Here is a 22,768-nt window from a genome sequence, read left to right on the forward strand (position 1 = left end):
GAAAAACAAAAGCATGCAATTGACACCAAACTTAGAATATGAAACTAGACTCAACTAAAAGACTCTAAACCAACAAATAAAACAGTCCTAATCTAAGCAACAAGATAAGCCGTCAGTTGTCCAAACTCGAACAATCCCCGGCAACGGCGCCAAAAACTTGGTGCACGAAATTGCAATAACACTTTTGCAATCCCGCACAACTAACCAGCAAGTGCACTGGGTCGTCCAAGTAATACCTTGCGTGAGCAAGGGTCGATCCCACGGAGATTGTCGGCTTGAAGCAAGCTATGGTTATCTTGTAAATCTTAGTCAGGATATCAGAAATTATCAGGATTGATTGTGAAAAGCAAAAGAACATGAAATAGGTACTTGTTCAGCAGTAATGGAGAATAGGTTGAGGCTTTGGAGATGCTCCATCTTCTGAATCTCTGCTTTCCTACTGTCTTCTTCATCAAACACGCAAGGCTCCTTCCATGGCAAGCTGTATGTAGGGTTTCACCGTTGTCAATGGCTACCTCCCATCCTCTCAGTGAAAATGTTCCTATGCTCTGTCACAGCATGGCTAATCAGCTGTCGGTTCTCGGTCAGGCCGGAATAGAATCCATCGATCCTTTTGCGTCTGTCACTAACGCCCCGCCTGCTAGGAGTTTGAAGCACGTCACAGTCATTCAATCATTGAATCCTACTCAGAATACCACAGACAAGGTTTAGACCTTCCGAATTCTCTTGAATGCCGCCATCAGTTCTAGCTTATACCACGAAGATTCTGGTTAAGGAATCCAAGAGATATCTACTCAATCTAAAGTAGAACAGAGGTGGTTGTCAGGCACATGTTCATAGTTGAGAATGATGATGAGTGTCACGGATCATCACATTCATCCGGGTTAAGAGCAAGTGATATCTTAGAATGGAAGCAAGCATGATTGAATAAGAAACAGTAGTAATTGCATTAATCCATCAAGACACAGCAGAGCTCCTCACCCCCAACCATGGGGTTTAGAGACTCATGCCGTGGAAGGTATACAATGAAATGTGTAAAAATGTCATGAGGTACAGATACAATGTCAAAAGGTCCTATTAATAGTAAACTAGTATCCTAAGGTTTACAGAAATGAGTAAATGACAGAAAAATCCACTTCCGGGCCCACTTGGTGTGTGCTTGGGCTGAGCATTGAAGCATTTTCGTGTAGAGACCTTTTCTGGAGTTAAACGCCAGCTTTCATGCGCTGGAATTTCTGAGGCCGAATTGCTACGCCGGTTTGGGCCATCAAATCTTGGGCAAAGTATGGACTATCATATATTGCTGAAAAGCCCAGGATGTCTACTTTCTAATGCCGTTGAGAGCGCGCCAATTGGGCTTCTGTAGCTCCGGAAAATCCACTTTGAGTGCAGGGAGGTCAGAATCCAACAGCATCTGCAGTCCTTTTCAGTCTCTGAATCGGATTTTTGCTCAGAACCTTCAATTTCAGTCAGAAAATACCTGAAATCACAGAAAAACACACAAACTCATAGTAAAGTCCAGAAAAGTGAATTTTAACTAAAAACCACTAGAAATATACTAAAAACTAACTAAAAGATACTAAAATTATACTAAAAACAATGCCAAAAAGCATACAAATTATCCGCTCATCAGTAGGGCATCACCGTTGTCACTAATGCTATTTTGTTCCATTCACTGTTGTACACAACAAATCGTCAATCATATATAAGAAAAGCATTAACAAGATTCATGCATATACGAAAAATAGTATAAAATGATAACACAAATGAATTTTCATAAATGTAGTTAATAAATAGTGTTGGATATGCATAGGTAAATTGTACATATAAGTAAGCATGAGTAGTATCACATGTACTTGAAAATAAGTCTATACATATAAATATATCTAAAGGAGTATGAATGAAATAGTACTATATTTAAAATTCAAATGGATAAGGTATGTATATCAAACAATTATAGTTCAATAATATTCTAGTTGATATATGTGTAAAAATTACACGCATAATTGTTCATTAATTTTGTTTTAGTATTAAATTTTTAATTTACCATCACAATCAATTATTACATACACCAAAAGTATCCTTAGCTTAATAGAAGTTTCAGTACTTCAATTACTACTTTCAGTTTGAAACTAATAGCTTTTTATGTAGCAATTTACAAATTACAATTGGAAAAAGTAGTCATCAATCAATTGGGATTTTGGGATAGATGTATATATAGTTTATGTAACTTCTACTCTTCTAATCTCTACTCTCAAAATAAGAAGAGTCTAGGTGAATCGAATATAAATCTTGTGCTGTAGAAGTAGATGAAGTAGTCAATGGCACCTCCATTATTGAGGTACTTTGGTGATCTTGATGATAATACATTTGCAATGCTTCCAATTTCTTCTCATCCAATGACTCTGAAGCTAATTTTGGAACAATGGTTTTGCCTTCTAGCATGCTTACCACTGAAGACATAGTAGGCCTAAGTGTTGGAGACACATTAGTGCATAAGAAAGCAACATTGATCATCACCATCACCTCCTCTTTATTCAAGTTTGAATCCAATAATCTTCTATCAACTATTTCCATTATATCACCTTTCTCTCTCAGCAAACGTGCCTAATACAGAAAGTGATAAATTTATTTCTAAATTAATAAGTTAAATTTATTGGAACAAGGTTTCCCAAATTAATAAGTAAGCAAGGATAGAGAAATAATATTTGAAAATTTTAATCTATTAAAATATTGACAACATCTATCAATTATGTTGATTGATAGAATACTTACCCAATCAAGTAAAACAAATGCCCCTTCATTATGTTGATTGGTTGTATTATTTCTTCCACTTACAATTTCTAAGGCAACAATTCCAAAACTATATACATCTGCTTTATCGGTTAATTGACCATGCATAGCATATTCTGGAGCCATATATCCACTGTATAATAAATTAAAAACAAACGATCAAATGTATCAACTTTATAAATTGACAAATAAATATGTATGGTACATTTCAATTTTCATAAAAAAAAGGGTTAAATAGTTGAAGATACATTAATCTATACTTTTTCTTATTTCAACCAACAAGGAAAATAATTTATTAATCAAACTTTGCATAGAAAAAAAATATAGAATCTTACTATGTTCCAGCAATTCGAGTGCTGATATGGGTGTTGTCTTCTTCGTCAAGTTTAGCCAAACCAAAATCAGATATTTTAGGATTGAGATATTCATCGAGCAAGATATTAGTCGCTTTTATATCCCTATGAACTACCTTCACTCTTGACTCTTCATGGAGGTATGCCAATCCTCGAGCAATACCAACACAAATCTTATGTCTTGTTTGCCAATCCAACTTTATTTGGTGTTCTTCACGGCCTTTTGAAAATCATTAAATTATATTAAATTATACCGTATCCTATATTTAATCATTTACATAAGTAAAAATACTTTAAATAAAGAGATTATTACCGAATAAAGCACGAGCAAGACTATTGTTTTGCATGTATTCATATATCAAAAATAATTGATCTCCCTCGACACAACATCCATAGAGTTTAACGAGACAAGGATGTTGTAAAGCAGAAATCATGCCTATTTCATTTAAGAATTCACGATTCCCTTGCTTTGATTTTGAAGAAAGTTGCTTGACTGCGACTATTGTACCATTAGGTAACTTTCCCTGCATTTTTGAAGAATACAATGCCATATAGTTCTTGGAATATAATAAGGTAGAGATTCACAGACAGTAGTTTTCATATGGAGTTGATTCTTAAAAAAATTATTAGATGATCTGATATATTTAATTAAATTATTATCTAACAATTTTTAATTATCAAAACTTCAGATGAAGACAACTGCAATTTTACCATAGTTGCTAAATGATTATTATTCTCAAATACGATATAATAATGTGAAAATACAAACAGAAAATATATATGTTTTTATATCTCTATATATGATAAAATACCTTATACACGGGACCAAATCCTCCTTCTCCAATCTTGTTGATGATATCAAAGTTATTTGTTGCCATTTTGATTTGTCGTACAGAAAACATACCAGTTTCCAACTTTATACCGTTTAGTTCTGATAATTGAAGCATAACAAATATTAAATCGTTGCTAATTGTTGAAAATGTTAGTGTGTGACTCAAGATAAAAATCGTAATTATTATACCCTTAACTAGTTTTTAAAGTGATAAAAAATTATATGATGTTTTATAAATTTTATCCTTAACTATTTTTCGTTACAAAAAGTATGAGGTACTAATATACTATCTGCCAACTTATTGCCAACAATAATTAATATCAAAGACACTTTCACTAGAAGACACATGTATAAAGAGACATATCTAGGAGATACATTCACAAAGACACTTTTATTAGACACAACTATAAAAAGATATTTTCATAAGACACATCCACAAAGACACTTTCATTAAACACAGCTATAAACAAGAATGGACAGAAATTGATAGAATCCTTGTTGGTTACATAACAAGATTGTTTGAAAAAGTATAAAGTACCAATATACTATCTACTAACTTATTGTCAACAATAATTAACATCAAAGACACTTTCACTAGAAGACACATGTATAAAGAAACATATCTAGGAGACACATCCACAAAGACACTTTCATTAGACACAATCATAAAAAAGATATTTTCAACTCTTTTATTTCTCATTATTTTACTAAAATCAACTCTTTTATTTATTTTAATTATATTATTTAATATACGTGTATAACTTAAAAAAAAATAATGTTACCAAAAATTCTAAAATAGACAATTTTTATTTTGCGAAAAAAGAATTTAAAAATTTAAAAATTATTTATGAACATACTAAATAATTATTTCCCTTTCTAATAGTTACCTTTTGAATTTCTCTTTCCCAAACAGCCTTTCCACCAAAGCATGCCAAATATGAACAAGATGATAATAATTGCCACGGCAACAACAATTCCAACCACAGCAGCTGTTGATATTCCACTTCTATGATCTGAGGAAGCATAAATTAAATTGTTTGAAAAAGAATAATGAAAAGTTGTATTATATTGCTTCTAATTCAAAAAAGAACTAAAAACGTACCACGATAGACAGATATGGCTGATATAAGAGGACCATAAATTGATTTTTGTGGGATAGCAGTTGTTCCTTTGCCAGCCCAGTAAAGACGAATCTCTAAGGTACCATTAATCACACTTGCATTGAACGATTTTATAACATTTTTACCTATGCCTCCTGCTTCTTCTGCAATGTTGAAGTCCTTTCGCACTAAGTTTCCCTATAACACTTCAATTTCAACCTCAATTTGACATCATTATTATTATTATTATTATTATTATTATTATTATTATTATTATTATTACAACTAAATCGCTAGTTTTCGAAATAAATTCGACTCAAAACTTATTCATCGATAATTTTTGCATGGGACAATTTCGTCATTTAGAATTTTTGTTACAAAATACAATTAAACTTTCCAATGTGCATCAGTGCATGCAAGAAATATTTACTTTCAATAATGAGTGTGTTCAGTTGTTAGCATTATAAGGATCATGACTGTTAGTAGCATTTTTTATTAGGTTTAGACTTATGTCATATAAACTGCTGCTACATTATCATTTAGCAATGGTTGATAAAAAGCTATCGCAAAATAAAGTGAATTTGGCAGCATATGTTATCTTCTGCCGCAATAACCATAGTTTAGATCCTAAATAATGGAATTTATCTTAGATCTTTAATGGAATTTATGGGCAGTTACAAAAAATTTTCATAAGAAAGCATTACTATTTATTAAAATTTGTGTATGGTAATCTTCACTGAAAATAAAAAAAGAAAAACTAATTTTGGCGACAAATATTTACTTGCATAGCATTATGGGATTTTTGTGACCATTAAATTTTTTTTTTATTCACAATTGTTAAAAGTGTTCTTAAAAGTTTTTAACAATAGAATATGAGACGTCAAATGTCTAGTTGCTGGTAAATATATATAAGCTAAGTGATGTACTTTTAAATCTTGTACGACTATTTTATTATGCGATTTGCATAAGTACAAATTTCAGGTATATTAAAAATAGAGATCATTTAAATTATCCTATTAAATATAAAAATTATTTATGAACTTGTAGAAGAAAATATCCAAAACATAATATGGTAGTAGAACCTACCTGAATGTAGATGTCAAATATACGCCTTCCAAGGCTATTGTATGTTTGATCATGAGTAAACACAATCTCAGCAAAATGCAGATCCACAATGTAGTTTCCATTTTCAAGGCAAAATCCATAGTAAGTCAAAGAAACAGGAGATGCACGTGCATTGGTGTAGAGCTCAGCATCATTGTTATTGTTTAAAGAGAGCATACTAGAATCAATAGATGGAATATAGTTTGGAGTTTTACTTTTACTGTCTAAGTAGTTACCGGTACTACTGAATGCCCAATATGTATTTTCATTGTGATAGAACTTTGCTGCTCCTCCTTCATCTGTGTCATCATCATATGTCTTTCCATTTATTATTACCTTTCTTCCACCACAATTTATACGGAAAGAGTATAAGGCTGCCACCACAACAAGTAGATATCAATTAGACCCATGTGGATATAACTTTCGAATTGTATCTAACATAAGGTGTTACACCTATTACAAATGTCATAGATTATAAGATGTTAAGTCTGGTTATGGACAATATTCTAAAGAAATTTTCCTCAATAAACAATACTAAATTTTAAGAGAGAAATATTTGTCCTACCTTTTGATACGCTTTAAAGTATATACCATATTTTTTGTTATAAAAGAGGGCACATTTATTGCTTTTTATTCTCTTCATTACATTCATCACTTTTATATATGAAAATGGAATATGTATAAAACTACACCAAAAAAGTAGCGCAAATAACATAAATCATATTAAAATAAGTTACGATTGATTTTCAAAATTTGGGATGTTGATTAGAATTCGATACAGTTAGTTTTTATTAGTGGCGGTTTTTCTTGATTTTGTGGCGATTTCAAATTGCCGCTCAACGGATCAGCAACCTTTGTCATTTGGTAGTCCGCCTCCTTTGAGGCACTGACCAATTGATCTAAAACTCAGGTGAAATGTGAAATCGACTTTATATGAAGTTAATATCTGAGAGCCGTTAGATGAAGATTTAGTCAAATCAATCAAATTATCTAACAGCTCTCAAGTATCAACTTCATGTGAAGTCGACTGCACATGAGTTTCCACTGTTGTATATATAGAGAGAAAAATTTAGAGAGCCATCAAAATTTATTGTTTTTTTCCAAAAATAATAAATTCTGATGGCTCCTAACATTCTATATATATATATATATATGAAAGAGTAGTTATTTAACAATGGCCACATAATAGTGATGAGACCCCAAAATATACATCTCTAGGAAGTTCACCAAAAAGAACTTACTTTTAGAACACACAGTGCTTGCCAAACATGAAACCTTTCCGCTGCGAAAATGATGGAATTGACAAAGTAATTTAACATAAATATCACAATAAACAGTATAAGATCTATATATCATACAGAATACCAAACTTACGTGTCATTTCGTGTCAAAGAGCTGGCAAATAAGTTCCTAGACATATAAAAGAAGGTTAATATATGCTTACACATATATATTCATAAATTTGCTATCAAAAGTACAATATAATTTTAAATACGTGTCAATTAAAATTTTAGTTGATTTCAAACAAGTATTATTTAAAAAAATTAAATGACATCAAATTTTTTAATATACTAACTTTACAAAATGAAAGAAAAAATAAATAGATAATAATAATGGTAATAGTTAAATTTTAATCTACACGTAAAATAATGACAGAAATAATGCAATGACTGCGCTCTTACGTATTTTCATGTTGACATCCTTGATTATCTTGGCTCCCACTAATGCTGAAGTTATTGTACGAAAGGTCTCTAAACAAGTTGTAGAATTTGTTTCAAAATATCATAATTTGGGAATAAGGAGACACATACGAATATTGATTAACATAAATTAAAGATAATAACGAAGAGCTAATTATTATTCTTTTCGATCAATTATATAAATTAGCTTATGAAAGAGAACTTACAAGTAGTGCTTCTTATTAGCATTATCTATCCATGTCTCATTTACATCTCCCGTGAGAAAGTTTCCAGTTAAATACCTGCATTTGGGATCGAGAGAATCAAGAAATTATTATTCTTTTGGAGTCTATATTGCTCAATGCAATATGAACATTATCATTGTAAGGTATTAGTATACAAGAATGATCTTGAAGTGACAGAGAGAATTTAGGTAGCGTTTGGTGGAGAGATAGAGACGGAAAGACTGAGACTGAGAGACAGAGATTAAGAGACAGGAATTGAAATAAATCTCAGTATTCTGTTTGGTGCAAAATGGGAGACAGGAATTAAAACAAGAATGAAACTCTAATTTAATTTGCACAAAGGATAAAATTAGAATTAATTAATTGAAATGAAAGTATTTTAGGTATAAAATGTTATTAAAGTTTCAATCTCCATCTCTAAAAATTTCAGTCCCCTGTGTCCCTACTTTTTGGAGGTACTGAAATACTGAAATTTTAGAGACAGAGACAAAAATTTTAGTACCAGTCTCTGAACTAACAAACACGATACTGAGTCTCAGTCTCTCAGTCTCTGTCTCAATACCTCAAAACAAACGCTACCTTTAGAGAACTGAAGAGAGTAATATGTGAATGAAAATTAGTGAAAATTTTTTATTATTGAGTATATGATTAGTGACTAAAAACGATGCTATGTAGTTGTTTATATACAATATATACAATATACTAATGCTCTTTCTATATATAGAAGGCTAAACAGAGTTCAATTAATTCTATTAACTATATAACTAACTTATGTCCTATACTCTCCCTCAAACTTATGGTATTTTTAGAGGAGATTCTGAATTGGTTTCTAAAACAATCAAAAGTGGCAGGTAATAGTGATTTTGTTAAAACATCTGCAAATTGATCAAAAATAAATGTAATTTTTTCTGCTGTACACATTATCTTACTACATGAAGATCCAACTTAATGTTTAATTTTGTTGTAAAGGATATGATTTGCTGTAAGGAGAACAACACTAATGTTGTCATAATAGAAAAGTTCACGCCAGCCCCCTTTAATAACTCTAATATGTTTAGATTGAGTGAGAATGTATGACTCAGAATCTGATTTGGTTTATCCGATTCCAAAAAAAAAATTAAATTTACCCAACTCTTTAAAAAAATTGAATGTAATTGTTGCATAAGTAATCAAATTTTCTCAATATTAGCACCAGTTATTAGGATATCATCAATATTAATAAGGATATAAATAACTGAAGAAGGTGTAATGCATGTATCAAAATTCGCACCCTCAATTTGGTAAAAACCTTTTGCAATAAGCCTGACTTTGTATTTTAAAATTGAACCATCAGGATGTTTCTTAATAGCAAATTAAACACCTATCTACATCTAATAACATTGCTATTAGAGGAGTAGTTTCGCAAAGTCTAAGTATTTGTTCTTGTTAAATCTACCATTTCTTATTTCATAGCCTGAAACTAATAAGGTTCAAAATTTGAGAAACATGTGAAGTGATCAGCTTTTGATCTTGTCATCATAGGTGACTATTAGTGGCATATGAGGATAGTGGTGAGATAGGCAAATCAATCAAAAAAGTAGAACACACAAATTTTGATATTATGTCATACAAATTTTGATATTATATATACAAATTATTTTTTTTAAATTTAAACTGATAAAAAAATACATAAATAATTATATTTTTAATAGTTTTGATAAAGGATATTTGTATGCTTAGAACACATTTAACATATTTTATAAAAATATAGAGACGTTATAATATTTGTCTTGATTGTCCTTATTTTTAAAGGAACACACAATTAAATAATTTTAATTTTTAAAATAAATCAAATATTTTATTTTTTTATTTATTTCATTACCCAAATAAATTTTTTTCTATTCCAACTTTCAAGCAATATTTTTATAAAGTCAGCAAATAAGCTATGTTTAGAAGAGAGACAGAGACTAAATCAAATTACTATATTGTATTTGGTGTAAAGTATATAAAAATAAATTATATAACAACCCACAATTTTAAAAATATAAATATAAATAAGTTATAATTTATTTTATAAATTAGAGTTTTTATTTTAAAAATTATTTTATTATAAATAATTAAATTAATTTTATAACTATTTAAGTTCAATTAAATTCATATTCCTTTATATATATATATATATATATATATATATATATATATATATATTATGATAAAATATTTTACATAATTAAAAATTATAATTTTATCAATTTATAAATAATGAAAATTATATATATTTTAATTTAAGTAATTGATATCTTTATTTAAAAACAAAGTTTAGTTAATAATATTATTATCGAGTTCGATATCCGTCGATATGAGTAAATATCGGTATTTTTCGGAGAACGTAGCTTTACTAATGCTTCACCGTATATCTTTTATTGTTATGTTGTTAATATCATTTATATTAGTAACTCATATATTATTACTTATGTTTTAATATATCCACCTTTTATAATTATCTTCTTAAGATATTTATAACATGAATTACTGACTCAACAGCTTAAGAACACAACACGTTGCTCTTTAGTGACATCCAATCCTCCCTAATATACATTATCATAATTAACCCTTAGTCTTCTTCATTGATTTTTCAACGAAGCCATGAGAGGAAAAAAGAAAGAGAAAGATTGAGAGAGATTTTCATGGAAACACAAACCTTTGGAGTTTGATTTCTTGAGATCCGTAACTCCAATAAAAAATTAAATTCGGTAAAAATATTCGTATTTTCTTCTTCTATGTGCTGGCGTTATTTTTGTTCGGTAGAAGTTGATGGTGACATAGCTCCATTTCCTCTTGAGTTCGCCCAATTGGAGTTCTAGGAGGCACAGACGATTTCTAACATTTTCTTCTTCAGCAACTCGGTCGAAAAGCTTCTCTGGAGTTTCGAATATTTTGATTTCATACGGAGGCAGGGTTTTTGGTAATTTGTCACTGGCTAAATTGGTATTGGATAAGTGAATTGATGTTGTGATTGATTACTGATTGAATTTGACCGAATTTATGTTGATTTTTTTGTGATATATTGATATTTGTGATTAGTTTGGGATTTGGTCTATTTAAGTGCAATCAAGAACCGAATTATTTTGAGGGATTCGGGGCTAAAATGTTGTTGGTGAATAAGTGGAATTGGTAAGATTTGAAGATGACATTGAGATTTAATAAGAAATGAATTGATGAATTGTGATATGATTTGAGATATGAAAATGGTTTGATTTTGGAAGCGGTTTGATTTTTAATTGGTTTGATTTTATAAATATTTTGATATTAGAAATGGTTTTTGATTTACTAGAAATGATATGAAATAGTTTGAGAAATGGTTTGGATGGGACCCGAGAAAGGTGGCAAAGTCCGAGTTTTAAGGGAGATGCTGCCGAAATTTCTATAAAATCTGAGACTTTGTTTGAAATGTTATTTAGAAAAAGATTGGATTTGAGAAATTTTATTATTTAATTTTTGATTTATTAAGAAAATAGTTATGTTTTGAGTTTAATTCATTTAAGAAAAGTATATGTTTTGAGTTCAATTTATTTAAAAAAGAATTATTTTATGATTTTAAGTTATTTAAGAAAAGTATTTTGTTTTAAGGTTGATTTAAATATGAAAAAGGTATATATTTTGAATTTGACTTAAGAATTTCATTCGGAGGAGTTTTTGTGAACTTTTAAAGCAATTGAATTTTCATTGAATGATTTTGTTTTGCGACGTCTTGAAAAAAATTAAAGAATTAGTTTTAAAGATAAAACTGGGATTGGTTTTAGTTTTGAAATTGGTTTGGAACTTCTGATTTGTATGATTTGGTTTTGATTTGATTTAGAAACTTTATTCGATTAAATTCAATCTAAGAAAACAATGATGATAAAGGATTTCTAATAAATTTAAAGAAATGAGATTGGTTGTCGCTCCCCTAAGGTCTAGAGACCTTGCTAAGACGTTTAACTAATAAATGGTTTTTCTTTGTCTTTTGAAAGAAGAATTGGTTTAAGTGAAATTGTTTCAAAGGTTTTGGAGAATATCACAAAGAGGTGGTTTTGATTTAAAAAAAAAAAAAGAGAAGATAAATTGGCATGTGTGATTATGAGAATAATTGAAAGGTCACGAGAGGGTGACGGGAAGTAAATAGTTATGGTGCCGATGTAAAATTGTTAAGCCGTGGGCTTTGTATGTGAATGATTGTGTGAGGACACCCGTAAATATGGAATGGCTTCCAGGAGAAAGGAGCACATGGTTCAGTTGGAGAATTAGCGCCTACAAGTACTTGCAGAGGTCATGTTCGGCATACTTCAGCTGGAGAATCAGCGCCTGCAAGAGTTTGGAACCTTGTAGAGGTTATGCCGCTGGAATGCCTTATCTGACTTGCAAGTCAGATTGCGTCGGGTGCGGGTCGCAACCGACAAATAAGCTCATTACCTGCACTAGGGATATACATGCATCATACTTGTTTGTGCATATCTTTGTGCTATGTAACTTTATGATTGTGTGTGTGCTGCGTGACTGATTGACTTCTGTGTTCTTTTATTATTTATGCTTATATGTGTCTTGCTGTTAGTTGTGGTTGGTTAATAATAGCAAAATGAACTTAATTTCTAACCCAGACCCTACTAAGAACTCCTCAATTTTCACTCCCTATCTCCATCTCTTTCAGCTACAGGTGCAAAGGTTTATTATGGAGTTACAAGAACATAGAAGATGATTTTCACAAGTTGAGTTTTTAGAATTTATTTTTCCCTCATCGTTTATTATTTTGGTTTTTAGAGGGGATAGGACTTGTATTTGAGAATCTTGAAATAAGTCTATGTATATAATGTTATGTGAATATATATATATATATATATCTTTGTGATTAAGTGATTAAAAATAAAATATTTCCGTTTTCTTAATTAAACTTTTGCTTCGTACTCGCGAAGGTTCAATATTAAATAAACATAGTATATAATCAAAAGAATAGAGGTAAGTAGCACTTAAACTTTTAATGCGATCATGAGGTGTTAAAAGTTAGGATGTTATAAATTATGCATAAGATTGAGTTATGTCTCAATATATGTTTGATTTAATATAAACACAAAAATAAAAACAAATAAAATTACTTAAATACTTTTTTTTCTTTTTCTTTTTCTATATTCTTTCTCAAATTTTTTCTTTATGTCACGCCAGCCATCAAATTTCAAAATCATATTCCAATTATCTAAAATCTAAATCTAAAATAACAAAAATCCATTGCCAAATTGGGTCAAGGGATCTTGAATTCTTGAAACTTAGATTCTAACCTGTTTATGAAGATGTCTTTGTTTTTCTCAAGTGCTTTTTGTAGAAGAAGCAAGAATGGAGGAAGTGAGGTTGGGGATCTTCAAATCTTACGTCGTAGAAACAAGGGTGTGTTGGTATTGGAAGTAGTTGTGACCTGAATAGCCAGGCTCCTCGTCACTCACACCATAGTTTTTGTTGGAGAGGAGAAATCGCAAGGGGGTAGGAATGGCAAAATTCTCCGAGACGCGAGGATCTTTGTGGGGACTGTCTTGAATGGAGATCCGATTGTGAGAAATTTTTTTTTTGCGAAAATGAAAACGGGGAAAAGTTCTCCTGAGGTAGGTGCAAGAACCGAGCAGGGATCCCCACCGCGTTCTCGCTAATCCCCGAAATTTATAAATTTATTTAATTGTCCTTAATAATTTATTTCTCATATATGTTTTTTAGTTGTTTCACATGTCATATATATATATATATAGACCAAAAATTCCTAATCTTTATTTGCATAACCCTTCTTTAATTCATAAATCCCTAGCGTTGTCTATACTCCATCCAACATCTTTGCAACCACCCCATCACCACTCTCCGGTCTCACTGCATTGTCACCCCCTTACCGTTCCATCACATTCACCACATCATTCTTTATATTCGTGGCGTTCCTTTCCACAGTTTTGTCGCCATGTCCATTTTCCTCTCTGCTGTCGCGTCCTCCACCTCGTCCACTGCTTGTGCTCTGCCTCACCGTGGCATCTCCCGCTACGTCATTTTGAAAGAAGTCACCACCTTATCATTTAGAATTTTTGTATAAAATTTTGCTATTTTTGTATAAATGGATACTTTCAACTATATTCCTATGGAAATTGATAATTAGTCAGAACTATTAGAGAGATAGGGAATGGGATCCCTGTAGAAAATGAGATCCTATGGAAAATGGGGATGGAGAGCAATATTCTTCCACAGTGGAAAATGAATATGGGAATGAGGAGCAAATCAGGAGATGGAGATGGGGAGTATGGAGGCATTCCCCACCTCTGCCCTGCCCCGTTGACATCCCTAGCAGGGGATGAGGGAGAGGAGGGGGGTACCAGAGAACAATCGGAGAAGAAGAAGGGAGAATAACAACGACAAGTTTACATTGCTGACGAAGAACGAAGGAGAAGAGGTCGAGAAAGGTGAAATGTCGGAGAAGGTCACCGCTGCTACCACTAGATTCAAAGATACAGGAAAAAGAGAGAGAGGATGAGGAAGTTGCGAGGGAAGCTTCTATATTTCTGTTATCGTCGTTGCTACGACCTTCACTCTTGCTGAGCTGCTCTGCCGATGTGTCCACGCTGGAGGAGGAGAGTTCATCGAATAACTGCTATTGTCCTGTTCAACTTTGTTTTGTCCTCTGTTTTAGTGAAAAGAATAGACTTAAAATTCAAAAGATTATATGAGGATACTTTTAAAAATAAATGTTATTAAGTTTTAATTTACGTCTCTAAAAAATTTAATTTTATGTATTTTTATTTTTTAGAAATATTAAAGAAATTTAATTTTTATTTCTCAAGACTAAATTTTTAATTTTAATTTTTATCTACTAAATATAATACTCTTAGTACCACAAAACAAATACTATTAGATTCTCATACTGTGGTAAAATTAGTTCAGTTATAAACACTAAATAAAAGACTATTGGAAAAGTATGATAAATAAGTTACATGTATGCCACTATTCGTGTGATAAGGCTCTTATATTGAGATGGAATTGGTCCAGTTAATTTGTTGAAGCTGAGATCTCTGCAAAAAATTTATAAAATCAGGAAAAAAGTTACATTAGCTAAACATATTATAAGAAAAATATGTTAAAATTATGCAATTACAAGGTTTGTAAACTTGTCATGCTCCCAAGATATGTAGGTAGTGTTCCATTGATATTGCAACTCCTCAAAATCCTGCGAAAACAAAAGAGACAACACCAATCGATAGATAACATTTCTTTCATATTGCACTCTGCCTTTCTTTTTCTCTCAAATTTTAACTAGTATTTTAAACTGGCGCGATACACAGAATAAAGCTTTTTAAAAAGTCTTAGGATCGAGCATTTTTATTAAAATTTAGTTAGCATTTAACTATAAAAGAATATATAATTTTATACTATTAAATATAATCTCACACTATTAAAAATATTAATAATGACTAATTAATAACTATAAATTACAAAATGTGCTAACCTCCTAATATTACTGAGATCATTTTACTAAAGAAAATTACTTATCAAATTAAAATATACTCAACAATGAACAAAGATTTCATTTAATATTTTTTCTTCTTTATTTTTTCATTATTTTATAAAATAAATGTGTATATTCATCGATTTTATTTCAAATTGAAAGTAATGTTATTGGAATAAAATTTGAATATTAGTTAAATTATAATTTATATTTGAATATTGTTAGAATACAATTTACATTTGAATTTAATTTAGACAATTATTTTTTTATTTTCCTTTTTATTTCTTTGACACCTATAAATAGTAATACTTTTATCATAGGATACATAATAGATTCACATACTAAATACAAATATCCTTTTTCCTAATATCTTCTTTTAGTTTCTAACAAATGTATTTTGTTTGAGTTATGCTACATATACACCAAAAATCAGCTACTAAAGTCAGTCATTAGTATAAAATACATCTTAGAATATAAATATACATTAAAATAAATTAAATTACACATGTATTTATACATAAATACGTTAGTGACTGATTTTAATAGCTGATTTTGGTGTACAAATAGTATTTTTAATTTTTTTCTGTTTTCTCTGTTATCTTGGAAACTAATTTTGTTTACTTTCAACTTCAAATTATTTATAAGAGAATAAAATTAAAACAATAAACTTACAGATTTTTCATTGACATATTTTTAAGTTGAGGAAAAGATGAATTTTCATCTCCATTCAGATCACTTATTCTCCTGCATAAAAATGTAAAATCATCAGAGTCATACCTAAATTAATAAACAGAATCATACTATATAAACTAACTTTTGAAAACAATTCAACAATATAAAATTAAATATGATACTTACAAGTCATATAAGTGTTCCAAAACTGAAATCCCGGAAGGAATTGGCCCACTAAGCCCACTCCCTTGAATTACTCTAACAAAATAAATAACAAGCAGAGGCGAATTCAGATAAGAAAAGTTTTAATTAATTAACAGAAAAATAAAAAATAAAGTAAAATATAGAGTTCACACAGTTGCTGAAGATTTGTCCAACTTTGAATAAAATCAGGTATCTTCCCCGAAAATTGATTGTCGGCAAGTTGACTGCATGCATATAAGATAAGGACACATGAAACAAAGAAAAGCATAAAATTAAATTTTCTTTAGTTACATTTTTTTTTAATTCTGTTATGTTACCAACACGGTTTCTGCCAACTTCTACCAACTCTTGTTTATGACTGTATTTAATAAAAGTGTCTTTGTAGATGTATCTAATAAAAATGTCTTTTTTGCGGCTGTGTCTAATAGAAGTGTCTTTATATATGTATTTTCTGGATGTATCTCCTTATACATATGTTTAAAATATAATAATTAATTATTGTTGACAATAAGTTGGCAGATAGTATATTGGTACCCTATACTTTTTCTTTTTTTTTTCATGATTTTGATAAAACTATATATGAAGCTTACACATTCTGCAATGATGTGAGCTTGGCAAGTGTTCCAGGAAGCTCTCCGGTAAAATTGTTGGAGTTAATTTGCCTGTATATTTAGTGATTATAAAATCCAAGAAATGTTTGATAAGATTATGCATGTGAAATATAATATAATATGAGATAAAGGTAAGTAATTAATAGTAAAAGGTCTTACAGTCTTTGAAGTTGTGAGAGATTCCCAAGCTCAGGAGGAAGCTCTCCAGACATTTGATTGAACTCAACAACACTATATCCATTTCAAGTTATTGATAGTTAAGTTCAACAAATAATTAAAACTCTTTGAATGCAACTATGTTGTTGTATTGTTTAATTTTTAAATAACTATTTATTTGATCAAAGTAACACATTTATCCACATACATTTAATTTTAAACTAAATTTAAAAAAAACAGTAAAAAATAATATTTTTGGGTAACTAAGGTGTGAAAGAGGAGTAACTCACAAAACTTGAAGTGTGGAAATGTTTGCTATCTCTTTTGGAATTGAACCCGTTATTCGATTTCCCCCTAAGGATCTGTCATAACAAAGATTATTAATGTTGACATTAGTTTCTTGTTGCTTAAACCTGTGATTTTGATGTTTTACAGAGATAATTCAATCATGGTGAAAATTCAAGTGAAGTCGACTTCACATGAAGTTGATATCTGAGAGCCGTTAAATGAAAATTTAGTTAAATCAATAAAATCATCTAACGGCTCTCAGTTATTAACTTCACGTGAAATTGACTCCACCTGAGTTTCCACCTTCAATCATTGCTCTAAAATTTCTCTTCGTATATTATACAGAATAATGATTCAAAATATATAGTTAATAAAAGAGAAGTAATTAATAAAATAAAATAATATACATGAAGGTAAGATTGGTCATTCGGCTCCATTCTTTGGGAATAGTTCCATTCAGGAGGTTGTATGTAAGATCGCTGTAACAAAAACAGAGGAAGAGTGTTTGTCATGCACGCAACATATATATTAAAGTTTAGGAAACATTTTAAGTGCACCGAGAAATACTGGTGTACCAATTATTTTAACTATTGATTTTAATTAATATATATTATATATATTTTTTATAATTCAGATTAACAGTTAAAACAACTGGTATATTGGTATTTTCAATGTACTTAAAATGTTTCCTAAAGTTTAAGATACGAGAAAAAAACAATCCAGAAATGATTGGGTATTGAATTTTGTAAAGTTAAGAGAGACACATACATTTGTTGAAGGTAAGGCAACCTCACAAGTTCCGCTGGGAGTTGACCTGGGAGACTTTCTCGTTTCACACATCTGTTTATTGGTTCAAAATGGTTTTAAAATAATATTTCATAAATTTAGTTAATTATTTCCATTTTATACCATAGTAATTTTTAATCTTTTTAATAATTATTCGGCATGTGAAGTTTGTTGAAAATATTAATTAACCATTCATAATAATTTGGCTTTCTTTCTCTTTAATTCCTCCTAATTTCAAATATACCCAAAAACAATTTTGTATAAAAAACATATTTAGAATAAATTATATTTATATATCTCTTTTTATATATCAACTTAAACTTATTTAAAAAAATAATATCATGACAAAGTTAATATATATTTTTTTCTATTTTATCTTAATTGTCTCTAATTTTTTTTATCTAAACAAAAAAAATAGCCAAATTTTTTTAAACAAATTTATTTATATTTTGTCAGATACATAATTATTTATATATTTTTATTTAATTATTTAAATTTTGTAAAATAAATAATTTGATGATATTTTGTTATTTTTTTTTTGTATGTAACATTATTTTTTTTCAAAAATATTTATTAATTATGAGAAATGCTAAAAAATTATAAAAATTTATTATTTTTTTGCCATTACTTTTAGCCATAACCTAATTACTTTAGTTTGATAATCTAATAATATATTTTAACGTTAACTCATATTTTTAAATATTAATAATTAATTAACTACTGACCCATAACAATAAATTCTGATAATGAGACACTCTAGCTTTAATTATCAGGGATAAGAAGGATGGAGTGAGAGAGATATAGAGAAGTCCTACAAGCTAGTGACATGGCAGAGAGTGGAATCGGCATAGGAGCAGTTGCAGATGACAACAGTAGTTTGATTACCCTTCAACAACATGCACGAGCTCCCACTTTGTTCTTCTTCACTACTACTGATGCATACATCTTTTTCTTCAGAAAACAAATCCTCCTTTCCAAGCGTCTTAGCTATGTCGTTCAGAGCTTCCACTATATACATACATTCATACGATATAAAGTACCATCAAATTAAAAAATATCATCAAATAACAAAAAGAAGTTTGATATATATATATATATAACTTACACTTTTAAAGTAATACTACAGTTAATAGCTAACAGCGCTAAAATATTAAAGATATAATTATTTATGTGCTTCTTTTATTTATTTAAATTTTTTAGAGAAATAATTTCATGATATAATATCAGCTTCTATTATTTAAAAGTTTAGACTTCGATTTTTGTTGATATAAAAAAAATGAATTTCAACATAATTATATTAAGATTAATATAAGTTGTGTATCATTCACGTATATCCTTCAATCATACAAAATCTTATTATCACATTTAAATCAAGTTCTCTACATAAAATATATTAAAAGGCATCATGATAGAGAGATGGATATACAAAAAGCATTATATTGTGAGAAAATTACCTTCATCTTGGGGCAAAGTGGCCTGTCCAAAAGCCAAAGAGGAAAAGCAAAAGGCAGAGAAGACAAAGAAGAGTAACAGGAAGAAGGAAATGTATGGTGAAGTTTTCTTCATGCTTGCTACTTCCTGATTTAGTTTGATCGATGACCAAATAAACTAATTAAGCTCCAGAGATGATTGAATTTAAAGAAATTAAACTAATATTATGATGTTCATATATATGTAGGAGAGCAGAGAAAGATATTTAGTAGCGTCGGTGAGAAAATGATGGAGGAAAATTAAAGAAGTGAATGTATATATAAAATATAAATATATTCCAAGGACCAAATTTTTTCTTTTACTTTACAATTGGTGTTTTTTTTTTCCCTTTTATTTATTTAAAGATGTTTTATGACTCAATTCAATGGTTATTCACTTATTCTTATTCGTCTAAGTCTAATTATGACTAGTCATAGCTTATACAGATAGAATTTTTTTTGGTTGAAAATTACGTATTTATTCTTGAAAAAAAATATCTATATATAAAATCAATGCATCTAATTATGTAATATTATATCAATAAAAATAATTAATTTTTACATTATTGTTTGACGATCATTCAAAAAAACAGATGCAATTACACCATTATTTAAAATGTTTTACACTGTTAATGCATTAAAATTAAATTCTAAAATCATTCTTATACTTTTATTTAACAGAATAAAATTTTAGAATAAATAATTTTATATAATATGTTATTAAAATTTTTATAATTAAATAAAAATATAAAATTCATTATTTAAATATTTTTATTTAACTGTTTAAACTTCTAGTATAGATGATTTTTTGACAATAATGTGAAATGCATGAATTTGTCCTTTAATAACTATTAAAGGCGATTTTATGTATCTGAACACATAAACTAAATCGGTTAGGGATTAGCAAGAAGTTATTTCATAATGAACGGGAAAACTCTCTAAATTAATATTTGAATGTTCAATAAATATAGATTAAAAAAAATAGATTTTATTATGACGAGTATATCATTTATCATATACATACTTTTCTTCTAACCCACAGTTCTCTAACTTAAAGTGTTCTGTCAAAGTAGAAATTTGTAGTAGACCCGGCACATGCAGATGCATGCAATGTATCATATATATATATATATATATATATATATAATACTTAAATGTGAAATGTGGATCAATCATCGATGACTTTCCAAAAAGCATTTATAGCACCTGTTCTCAGTAGGGTCATAAACACGAAAATGTGTGAAGAGGAGTATATGAAAGGAAAAACAAAAATTGACTATTATTATATTGGATTAATATAATATAGAAGAACAAAATCAACAATCAATTTTGTCAACTTAGTGACAGCAATAATATGCAGAAACAAATGTTGCAGAGCAAGAAACAGAACAGAGTGAGAGTAAAAATTATGTACTTGCTGAATAGAATGATTTGCTTATGAATGATCAACGGATGAAGGTTATTAGGCTACAAGGTTATATATTTTGCATTACTTTCTCTAAAAGGATCCAAGTGATTTTCACTTTGGCGTGAATTTTTTGCATAAGTTTTTTTTATTAATTTTATAATTTTTTTTTGAGGCAACAAAAAAAATTGTTAAGTGATAGAAATTTTGATACTATTTTATAAATTATTTCTTCAATTAACATAACAAAATTCGTTTTACTATTTTTGGATCATTCTTAATACTAATTTATTTTTATGCTCTACAAATTAACATAAACTTTTTTTACAAACTTTTTTATAATTATTTATCAACATCACCATATTATTGTTTTTATGGAATTACAAATTATTTATTTTATATACGTGTGAATATTGTTTGAAAATCTAAATAAATAACTGTGTATGTTAATTGAAGTCTAATAAATATATATTCTAAAAAAAGGACAATCTACTTAAATAAAACAATTGGAGTTTATATTTATGCAAATATAATAATCTCAATCTAATTACATCAGTGTCATATTTTATCTTCATATAAACTGCGACTGTTAATCACGGTTTAGTATTTGGGCATAAACTGCGAGACTCTTACTGTAGTTTATAAAAAGCAGCATTTGGGCATAAACCGCGAGACTCCTACCATGATTTATGAAGAGGAGCATTTGTACATAAACTGTGGCACTTTTACTGTAGTTTTTGAAGGCGGTAAGCTCTATACATACTAATTGAAGCCAATTGTTAAGAAGAGTGTCATTTTCACAATGTCCAGTGTGGAGAATAGTTTCATATTGCTAGTGCATTACTTTGGAAAATTTCATAAAAGCAAAAGAGAGGGTGTGAAGTTCATTGACAAAGAACTCTCGAGTGTATTTATCCATTCATCGAATATCTTGTCAGATCTAAAAATCAGTATATTACAGAAGTTTAGGGTATTTGAGACTAAGTGGGTGAAGAAGTTATTTTATAAGATCCCTATTGCAATTGTATCAACTGGTGTGAAGTATGATATGCTTGTGATAGGGTTGATAAAGATCTCCAGGTTTTGTTTTATCGTCAGAGAAGTTTTTCGGAGGTCAAAACACACAAGTTGTATGCAAAGTTGGAAGATGGTGTCGACAATTATGGGACATCAACTCCAAATTCCCAGTCGACTGCCTTGGGGGTGCTTCTAGTTTGATACGTGTAGTTGCACTGGCTTGTCTGTTTGTTGCATCTCTATCCTTTGCGATTGATTTGAACCGTACGGATGAATATGGTTCTAGAGCATTGGAGAACTGTTCGTTCCGATAGCTAGCAGTTGAGATGGCTAGTTCTCCTGTCATGACTCTTGATTGTGTAGGTGATGGTAAACCTGATCAAGTTGAGAATGCAATGCGAGAGGATGATTCGAATGAAGAACCTGTCGATATAGTTGGGGACAGTAGTTATGAGGATACAAAAAGCAATTCAGGTATACAGCAGGATCCATCAAGTTCTGGCACACAACAATATCCTCTGCATTTTCAACCCTAAACTTGGAGACTATGGGGCAACAACTGGACGTGATTGCA

The 22,768-nt window shown here is 29.6% G+C and overlaps 1 protein-coding gene across 5 annotated transcripts; it reads right to left on the reverse strand.

The window, feature by feature from the left end:
• Positions 1-974: 974 nt before the first annotated feature.
• On the reverse strand, positions 975-20,033 carry LOC130941449 (probable leucine-rich repeat receptor-like serine/threonine-protein kinase At3g14840). 5 transcript variants are annotated; one of them, XR_009070645.1, is made up of 26 exons: positions 19,758-20,033; positions 19,119-19,311; positions 18,286-18,357; positions 17,925-17,996; positions 17,520-17,591; positions 17,233-17,304; positions 17,053-17,124; positions 16,615-16,686; positions 16,445-16,516; positions 16,259-16,330; positions 15,236-15,307; positions 15,075-15,152; positions 8,089-8,163; positions 7,865-7,933; positions 7,557-7,592; positions 7,424-7,464; positions 6,165-6,556; positions 5,081-5,276; positions 4,866-4,991; positions 3,959-4,077; positions 3,460-3,670; positions 3,129-3,366; positions 2,776-2,926; positions 2,329-2,607; positions 1,616-1,675; positions 977-1,480 (listed from the first exon to the last, which is right to left on the reverse strand). XR_009070645.1 is itself a non-coding variant. In XM_057869954.1 (25 exons), the coding sequence occupies exons 1-25, from the start codon at positions 19,867-19,869 to the stop codon at positions 1,673-1,675; spliced, it is 2,967 nt and encodes a 988-aa protein (XP_057725937.1). In that variant the 5' UTR covers positions 19,870-20,033; the 3' UTR covers positions 975-1,672. The 5 variants fall into 5 exon arrangements, 4 of the variants coding, with proteins under 4 accessions (XP_057725937.1, XP_057725936.1, XP_057725934.1 ...); XM_057869954.1 differs by having other exon boundaries at positions 975-1,675; XM_057869953.1 differs by lacking the exon at positions 1,616-1,675 and having other exon boundaries at positions 978-1,480.
• Between the last annotated feature and the right edge of the window lie 2,735 nt (positions 20,034-22,768).

Source organism: Arachis stenosperma, chromosome 7 (genome assembly GCF_014773155.1).
Source record: "Arachis stenosperma cultivar V10309 chromosome 7, arast.V10309.gnm1.PFL2, whole genome shotgun sequence".
NCBI lineage: Eukaryota > Viridiplantae > Streptophyta > Magnoliopsida > Fabales > Fabaceae > Arachis > Arachis stenosperma.